The 10,208-nt window shown below is 38.4% G+C and overlaps 1 protein-coding gene across 2 annotated transcripts in view; it reads right to left on the minus strand.

The window, feature by feature from the left end:
• The window catches only part of LOC308704806 (lysophosphatidylcholine acyltransferase 1), a 51,625-nt gene extending 41,753 nt beyond the window's left edge, over window positions 1–9,872 (minus strand). For both annotated transcript variants that reach the window (XM_081389380.1, XM_081389379.1), the window contains exon 1: window positions 9,511–9,872. In XM_081389380.1, coding sequence (XP_081245506.1) covers window positions 9,511–9,624 — 114 coding nt within the window. In that variant the 5' untranslated portion in view covers window positions 9,625–9,872. The remainder of the gene's footprint in view (window positions 1–9,510) is intronic.
• Window positions 9,873–10,208: the final 336 nt, after the last annotated feature.

Raw genomic sequence — 10,208 nt, forward strand, 5'->3', positions numbered from 1 at the left:
GTGTTTTACAAAATGATTATTAAATAATTTCCTTTGCATTATTTTAGGTCTGACAACAACTCCTTTTTTTTGTTATTTTGACCAGTTGTCATTTTGTGCAAATAAATACTCTGAATGTTATTTATATATATTTGACTGAGAAATGTTGTAAGAAGTTTATGGAACAAAACAAGATTGTTCATATTACTGAAACACATACCTTTTAAAAGTAAAAAAAGAGAAACATTGCTTTTGTAGTGGTCTTTTAATTTTTTTCAATAGCTTTATATATATTTTTGGTGCTGTTAACACACTACATTTTTTTTTTTTATTAGGGTTAGTCTTGTATTATTTCTTGTTTTTTTCTATTATTACTATTCGTTTATTATTATATCATGGATTGTATCGCTAGAGATAGCATATCACTGTAATATATACAGATGTTGTAAATGGCATAGCGAAAGTAAGTTAAAACTTATTCTGACATTATATACTATTCTACAGATTGGAGCTGGGGTTGCTAGCTGTACAGCGGGAGATCCCAATGATAGGGCAGGTGTATGACCTGCTAAACTTGGTCTGGAAAACATACCATTTTAGCCCCAAATCTATGAGGGAACTCAGGGAGCTGGGGACAGACATCGGGGTCAATGTGAATGCCCCAAGTGGAGTGAAGGGGACTAGGTGGCTGCCCCATGTGTCCAGGTCTCTGGAAACATTCCTCAAACAAGGAAAAGACCGCACTCTCCAAAGCCCAGGACAGTTTACTGCTGTTTATTTGCATATGGACCACCTGGCAGGTGCCTCAGCCAATGCGGAAATTGCTGGAAGAGCCAAAAAGGTAATACTTTTCACATGGTGACAAGTGTCAAGTGTTTCAGTATTTTATAATTTCAGAATGATTAAGTAATTTTTTACATAGGCAGGAATGATTAATAATGTGGTTGATCTGTGTGTTTACATTACATTGCAGATCAAACTCACTATGGAGGACTGGACTTTTGTAGCATTCTGCCATTTCCTGGCAGACCTTTTCTCTTATATTAGTCAGTTCAGCCTACTTTTGCAGAGAAATGATATCATCCTACCTCAAGTAAGTGTTGGGTAAGAGGGGGTTTGGGTCAAATACATGCTATTAATCATTAATAAACATACATGCTAAACAAATGATTGTGTGCCAGGCTGTCAGTGGGATTGAAAACCTTTTAGTCACCATAGAAGCCTTGGCAGCCCAACCCAAACCTGGTGGAAAACTAAGCACCTTCTATGCTGCCATGCAAGAGCAGCACCACCAGAATCAGGACAATGAAAGACAGGAGTTCAAGTTTCAAGTAAATATATTTAGGTTATCTGGCGTTTAATATTAGAAATAAACTGTAAAATGTACAGAATGTTCTACTATTTCATATTTTATTTTAATCCAGGAAGTCAACCTTTCAAAAGGGGATGCTGCAAAACTGGTGGAAGGCGAATCCATCAGCCAAGCTGCCCCCAGACTGCAGAGAGCAATCGAAAGGACATGTGAGTCCACTGTGAAACACCTGAGAAACAGATTCAGTAGCCTGCTGGGTAAGTTGTTTGTAATACTGCTATTACATCCAAAAGGACACACTTAACTTCTATGTTGATATAATGCATTCATTGAAACTCATAATTTTTCTTTAATTTGTGCTGATAGAGAAGAAAACAAAGGACACACCAACAACCACAGCGGTGCAGTCCTTTAATGCCTTCAACCACCATGCCTGGCCAGATGACAAACGTAGGCTCTGGGACCACGGTGTGAAGGATGTAGAGTTTCTCTTGGACCACTTCTCCACAGTCCTGAGAAGGTGTATATGTAACACACACACACCCTTCAGACTGTTTTCAAGTTAACATAATATAACACAATATGATTAATTATGTTAAATGTCAATTAAAAATCCCAGGAATGGGTGCAATCCAGAACTGGCCAAGGAAGAATTTCAGGCCATGAAGATGATGATATACACATCTTTTAAAGACAAGAGCTACCTTGGACTCTGGGAGGTGATGCTAACCACTGAGCCATACTGCTCAGATTATAAGGCAAGTGGTTTTGTTTTTAGCAGATTATACACACACACACATTTCTAATCTATATATATATTTATACCTGTTTGTGTGTGTGTGTTTTTAGAACATCCTACACCTGATCCAGGTCATGCTGGTACTCCCTATTTCTGCTGCTGTCTGTGAGAGAGGTTTCTCTACACAGAAAAGAATTAAATCAGACATAAGAGCAAATCTTCACTCAGACACTGTAGAAGACCTTATCAGAATCAGTGTAGAGGGGCCTGAACTGACTGACTTTGATGCCAGAGAGAGTGTGCAGAACTGGCTCTCACAGGGGCAAAGGGCAAGGAGGCCCAACTATACACAATGGCCAGTCGATTTCAGCATGTGAGGGGGATGTTCTGTGAAGTGTACATGCATTGATTTTTTTGTATTTTTAATACCGAAAAGTCAATAGCTGCTGAAAATCTATTATTATATCATTTTATGGATTATATTTATTTTATTTTTCCTTAAGAGTTCAGGAGTCTGCCCATCTGTTCAACCATAGCATGTTGAAATGAAATTAAAAATAAATAAATTTTTCACTTTATTGTGTACTGTATTTTCTATTGCAGTAAATCTATACCAACCAATCTTAAAGAAAACAAGAAGGTATGTGGTTAAATAGATGGCAAGTAAAATAAAAAGCACATCTGTATGCAATACAGTTTCATTATTGTTCATTATTATCCAGAGCGGCTTACTATAAATAATTTGTGCGACCAAATCATGTTTTGCGCCAGTAACTGAAAAAGTTAGTAGCACAAGTGCCACCAGTGGAAAAGGTTAGTGTAGTTCCCTGATTAATCATTAAAATATTGCAATCTTGATTCAAACACACTTGCAGTCTTATTCCTAAATGACACACTCTCTCTCTCTCTCTCTCTCTCTCTCTCTCTCTCTCTCTCTCTCTCTCTCTCTCTCTCTCTCTCTCTCTCTCTCTCTCTCTCTCTCTCTCTCTCTCTCTCTCTCTCTCTCTCTCTCTCTCTCTCTCTCTCTCTCTCTCTCTCTCTCTCTCTCTCTCTGTACGTCAAATACACTGCGCATCCATTGAGATGAATTCAAAATAGTATGAAACTCAAGCAATCAGTCAGTGTCCAAGACAAAACAAGTGAAAATATATCTGTGCTAAACTTATACCATACTTAGCATCTAACTCTAAATCTAACAATTTATTGGCCAATGGCTGATTATAGACATTATTTAGAAGGACTGAGAAAAAAAAAAAAAAAAACTCGATCGCGACTTTTTGGTGTACGATTTAAAAAAAGTTTTTTTTTTTTTTTTTGTTTTTTTTTTTTTATGTTCCAGAATCTATATTATTTAAAGTCCTTGCTCATAGACGAGGTGGACATAAGGTACCAACTTTTGTTCCAACAGAGGACAAAAAAAAACACAAGAGAAACAAGAAACAAGAGGGAGATTTGAGGAAAGACTGTAAAAAGAGAGATGGCTGAGGGACATTACAAAAGAAATATCAAATGGAAAAAGAAGGGTTATGATCAGACAACAGCTTAGGACATGCGTTAATATTAGAAACTTTCCAGCGATCGAAAGACCTAAGGCAGGGCCCAATGAAATCCGTCTTATTTTTTCCCAAATTCTGTTTTTTTCTGTTTATTTTTTTTGGAAATCGATTTTAATGGTTAAATTAAATGTTTGTTATCAAAAAGCATGTCTAATTAATTTAAATTATGAAACTTATACAATTTAACAACAATTTATTAAAACCTTAACAAAACTTACATATTTAGAGCCCCAATGAAATACATTTCTAATTAAATTTTAATCAAAAAGCATGTCTAATTAATTTAATTCATAAAACCAATTTATTAATTCAAAATTAATTTCATTTCGTTTTTTATTTAAAGGTGCTCTATGTAGCTTTTTTACCAAAACGAATCCTTTTTTTATTGCCTGTGTGTGAAGGGGTTGTAATCTCACATTAAAATTATCCACTTTGTGGGTTTTGCTATTACCTCTGAAAGCAAGTATTCTTATTTTTATGTGAAGGTCCCGGGTCGGATTTACCGCCAGTGACGTCACCTGTACGCGCGCTCCCGAGCCTCTCGACTCGTCTAGCCTACTGACTTTACACTCAACAGCGACGACACTGCAACTTATGACATGGACTTATGACTTATGCAACTTATGACATGTCTGATAACACTAAGAAACGACCTGCGCCCAGCAAAACACAGACTCCAACACAAACTCCACATATTGATAAAAAACAAACAAAAAAGTTTTTTCTGCTGAAGCTCGTAAGGCCAGACGTGAATCGGATGAACTTCGGGTAAAAAACACGGATCAACATCGGCAGGGCACTTGAATCATGGAGAAACCTTTTCTACAAACCTAGAATGTACATTTCCTGAATAAAATGTGAAGTAGTGCTTGCAGTGGCAAAATTCGGCACGGTTGATAGGGTTCCATACTTATCATGGTACGAGCATGGAGCATTAGTTCAACGTCAAGCTGATAAAAGTAGCCTATTATTGTAACGTTGCAGTGGGAGTTTACCTGAGTTTCCAGCATGTTGTGGGATGCTTTGTGTGTTGCGTCTCAGTCTGGCCGATACCCACAGTGCTCGCTCATAAATTCGAGCACACGTAAGAGCACGCGCTTGTAAACTTATTGGTTGCAATCTGAAACATCACTGCTAGAGGCCGCTGAAAACTACATACAGCTCCATTAAGAAATTATGTTGTGTATTTTCATTTTTTTTATAGTCTTTTTGCGGTTTAATATTCACAGACACGACTCTATATTGCGATTTGATTTAAGTGTACTGACCTGCTTTTTATTTATTCATCAAAAAATGAACAAATTTTGTGAAATTCCGCGTTATACAGTGAATTCCATTTATGACTGTATTCCGCAATTATGTCAGAATATTCCGCATCAAGGAAATCATAGGGCCCTACCTAATGCCAGGGTCACACTTAACGACCAGCTGAAACATTCCAAAACTGAAATGAACACACTAATAGACTATTCCCAATGAGCAGATTTTAAACATTGACTGTGAACACCGACTGAACGCAGCTGTCTCTGACTCTTCACATTTGGGCATGATCAGTCAAATTACATTCATAATCAGCCTTACAGTCGTTAAAAACAAACTGGCCCAGCCTGGACCATGAAACATAACAAACAGTGTTCCAGCCAATAACCGACAAGAATGATTTGGTGGGGGTTAATGAAGGGGGGTGTGGGGAGTGGATGAGAGAGAAGCATGAAGAGGGAAGTTAGCTTGAGGAGATATGTCCTAGACAACGACTAACATTAAAATGTTATATTCTTGAGAATTTTGATATGGCCGACAAACGGCCAAAAAAACGACGCTCCGATGAACAAATAACAAAGAATAGGGAAAAGGAGAAGGAACGTGCGAAGTCCCGAATTTACATCGGAAAAGCGTTAAAAAGGTGGCGAGAACTCCGCCGGCAGAAGGGCTTCCAATCCGAAATGCAGATGGCTCTGTTTTTGCTGGACAGGTGGGTAAATCCACTTTGTTTTTTCTAAATGGTTCATGATTGTTTCTGGAACAATCTGGAACAACAAGGGAGGAGGTGGGGGGACGGGATGAGGAGGAGGGAGGGTCGAGCTAGCCTTCGTTTTGTTTGACAATACTTTGAACGTCAGCAAGAAGTGACGTCACCCAACATTGCTTAGAGCACCTTTAAGTGTGTCCCCGGCTTAAGTGGGAGGGCCTGAAAACGGACGCCGAGGTTGCGTTGTATATGCTCCATACGTGAGTGACGTGTTTTATGTACTGCTGGCTACTAACAACGAAAACAACAAGTGTTCGTGCATTTTGGGGACGGAGCAATGAAGAGAGGGTTGTATTTGTTTGGGTTGATTTCAAATATCAACAGTCTTCAACAACCATTTTGAAAAATCGCATACTGCACCTTTAAATGATTTAGGTACATCATGGCACAGTGACTGTTAAAAGGTACTTTCACTGTTTTAATTGCTTGGTCTGAGGAGTTCGACCGATCTGGCTGCTCTTGCTAGTGTTCACAACTTCACACTGTATTTTTTGGGGTCTGAACTGCGGTACATTTGAGTTAAAGCTACAGCTGTTCACCCAAGACAGATAAATATATAGTAACGGTTCTCTGCAAAAAAACTAACCATTACAGTTCTCCACCCCCAGCTTGGCAAACACTTTCACCGTGGTTCATCTTAAATTTGACGACGCATCTAGCCTATAATACGGTTTATTGAAAATAACGTGTAAAACAGACAAACAGAGTCTTGCCAATTTAAACATTTAAACATTCAAACATTCATATATTCATATATATATATATAGTTTTTAATATATATTATTATTTTTTTGGAGAGCTGAATTCTTTCTTGGTATTGGAGTCTCACCAATTTCCACACATTTGAAGAACTGCTTATAGTTATATACTACTACTAATTGCTTCCTGATTTATCATCATTTATCTTCAAGTTCAAGTCATGTAAAGTAGATTTCTACAAAGTGCTCTGGATATTCAGAGCTGGAGTCTTGTATTTTGGATTAAGGAGATCACACAATTTCCATTTACTGAGTTTTTCAATTCACTATTAAAACTTTGTGCTGGATAACTTGACATGAAGAGGGGAATAAAATGTGAATAAAAGACTAAATTAAATCTGTTCATAATATAAAGCGATCGAGTCTCTTCAGAGCCCCCCTGCCACTCCCGGGTACCAGCTTCAGTCCGGCCCTGATGGCCGCAGGTTCTGACGCGTGTGCAAAATTTCAAGAGTTTTTGAGCATGTTAAGGGCCCCAAAAGTGTCAAAAAGGCAGAAAAAAATAATAATGCAAAAAAAAGAAAATCCTTCCGGAAACAATAGGGCCTTCGCCCTTTCAGGGCTTGGGCCCTAAAAAGGATGACGCTATAGAATAAAACAGGTTTTTTTGTTTAAAAGCAGAGGGTCTTCTTTCTTTTGATATATTGGATATTAAAATATTCACACAACAAAACATTCTGGGGCCAAGAAACTTTTTTCAAAAACGCTGGCGGGGAAAGAGTTAAAAAAAAGTATTGAACGTCTTGGGAAAACACACTTTAAATTAACACTTAAAACACGGATTGATGGCAGAGGTAATAAAGATTAGGACACAGAATGCAATTGCTTCTGCAGGAAAAATCTAATGCACTGATACCATTTGTAAACATTACCATTATATCATTATATCATAAAGATTCCTCAAGGAGCCGAGAGCGATTTAAATTCACATAATAATTTTACGCACACATTCCACAAAGCTGAGTAAGCAGTACAAAAGCACATAATTACACCCAGCGTGGACAAAAATTATGTGTTTGTGCTACTAATGGCTCCACGTGACGTTCACTTAAAAACCTTTTGAGAAACAAGTGGGCTGTATACTAACACAATCATTACATAAGCAATAACTGTATACTTAACATGTGATGATGTTGTTTTAATTTAAACACTGACATCTACACAAAAGTCATATTACCCAAGCCAGTGCAGATTTATTGCTTTTTAACTGTCTGAAAACATATAAATCTGTGGTTATAAACTGATATGACGCATTACTAAGCCATGCAGAGACAATCTCTGAATGAATAACAGGGTCTCAGGAGGAGTCTGTCCAACACAAAAATAACACAGAAGACTTGAACTACTTAAGATAACCCTGTTGGATCATTCAAAATGCTTCCAGTCATGTCTTGACAATTACATTTCCCTACTCTAGAAACATTCTCACAGGAAAGGATGCTAATAGGGATTAGAAGTGAAGAAACGGGATGAAGGTTAAGTTTTAAAGTTGCCCTTGTGAAAACAGTCCAAGTGAGGAGAAAGCAGAGATTTCATGTGGAATAATTCATGCGATATTGTTCGCTGTACAAGACAGAAAAGCTAAGAGAGATTTCATGTGAATTTCACTGGAATAATTCATGGGATATCATTCACTGTACAAGCAAGAAAAGCCAAGAATCTGCACATGATAAGACTAAAAGAGCTCTGACCACAGAAGTTCTTGTGATATCAGTTACATCGCTATAAAAATATGAAGTGTAACAAAACTTTCCTGACAGATAAAAACAAAGCAAGCGTGAAAACTGACAGTGAAGACTGATTATTCAAAGTTGGTGTCTGGCAAATAAGAAACTTTTGTCTTGAATGGGCCACTACCTGAGGCTTCAAGATCTCGCTGAAGAATTAAAGGATTTCAGAGGCATAGATCCGAGAACAAAAGCCTTCAACACTGAGATGCTAAAGGATCCTGGAGAGGTCAATTCAGCCCATGTTAATTGCTTGGCAGTCCCTGAAAAGACTGCTTGTCACACACCTTTACATGTGCTGATGCATACAGGGCGACTGAACTCACACATTACCATGAGATAAATAACTAGTCTTTTTTTTTTTTTTTTATACCCTCATTCGAGGGAAGGTAGGGAGTTCTGATTATATATATAGCAGGGATATGTATCATTTAGGGAGTCTGATTATATTTTTGATTATTTATTTTCTGATTAGAATTTATTTGAATTCAGGAACTTATATTTACATCCAAGAGTCTGAAACTACACTGAAACCTGTTCTCTCTCTCTCTCTCTCTCTCTCTCTCTCTCTCTCTCTCTCTCTCTCTCTCTCTCTCTCTCTCTCTCTCACACACTTAAAACTTGAATTAAAATGTTTTATGATTTTAAGATGAAAATCAAGAAGAAATACCCATTTCAATAAACAAATGAGTCACCGATCATGAGCCTCTTTGTACAGTGAGTGGGATTTTCTTTCTTCCATTGAAGCTAAAGATCTTTGGATCATCTCAGATCCCGCTGGAAAAACATGATCATCAGCTTTAATTCATGTGGCTCCAGTCCTGCTGACCAAAATACTGAAGACATCCTCTCATTCATGTTCCACTTCAACTTTTCACTCAAATTGTAATAATGAATATGAATTTTATGCAACATGCAACATTTTAACTAGTGATCATTGCTTAAAAAAACTGCAACTTGTAGTTTATTGATAGAGACCTCATGAACACACATGGACTTCTTCACCCTGCAAAGCTGATTATCTGTCAAGCAGCTGCCATCTCTCCACACACACACACACACACACACACACACACACACACACACACACAGTTAGATAGATAGATAGATAGATAGATAGATACTTTTCTAAGTGATATGACGTATGATGGATGTTGCACACACTGGCATGTTATAAACTCCAGCTGATGGCGCAGATCAGCGAATAAAACAAAAGCCCGTTGTAGCCTCACGTGTGCCGAAGAGCGCTTCTGCTGCAGCTGAACATGCATGATTCCTGAATGCTGATAGGCTCCTCGAGACTGAGTGCAACATGTAGCACAGGAAGGAAACTCATCTGAGCAGGCCAGAGAGGAACATCTCATGGCCTACATCCCCATCCACATCAGCACACACAAACGCAACACATACCTGGAGCTTCTGGACGGGCGTGAATCGTAAGTCATGCACGAACGGGTTCCTGAATGGAGGAGGCAGCTCGCGCTTCTGTCCTCCATCCGCATGTGTGGTCTTGATCAGCCTCATCCTCGAAAAATCCCAATCAATTGCAGTCACCGAGCCGCCGTGATATCCGTATCTGCGTCCTTTAGGCCTGCGGATTCCACTCGAACGCGTTATTATCTATCAGTCCTGGAGGTTGAGGAGCGTTGAGGGATTAGGAGGATCATGTATTTGACGAACACTCCTCTTTCCGTGTGCGCAACAGCAGCAGTCAGTCCCGCTGGATGTCATGGAGGGACAGAATCCTGCCGGTTGTGCGCATGCGTGGGCCCGCTCCTCCTCCGCTCACGCCATAAGATACTCCACTGTGATGTGACTACGCATGCGCAGATCCTCCATCCGCTTCAAAGGGCGGTGAAGGTTGATGGCTAACAGTTTCCAAATATGAGGGACCCCCATCCTAAAATTCAAAAGGCATCTATCTTTTATAAACACCCAATTTATACACTGACAAAAATTATATTCTTCTAAGAAGAAATCTACACTTATAAGTTACATTATAATATATTTTTTTTAATGCTCACTATAGTAGTGTACTGTAAAATGTATTTATTTATTTATTTGTTTAATTGATTGTTAGATTGTTAACTATGTTGTTTAATTTCAAT

This window comes from Scardinius erythrophthalmus, assembly GCF_964197995.2.
Source record: "Scardinius erythrophthalmus genome assembly, chromosome: 16".
Taxonomy (NCBI): domain Eukaryota; kingdom Metazoa; phylum Chordata; class Actinopteri; order Cypriniformes; family Leuciscidae; genus Scardinius; species Scardinius erythrophthalmus.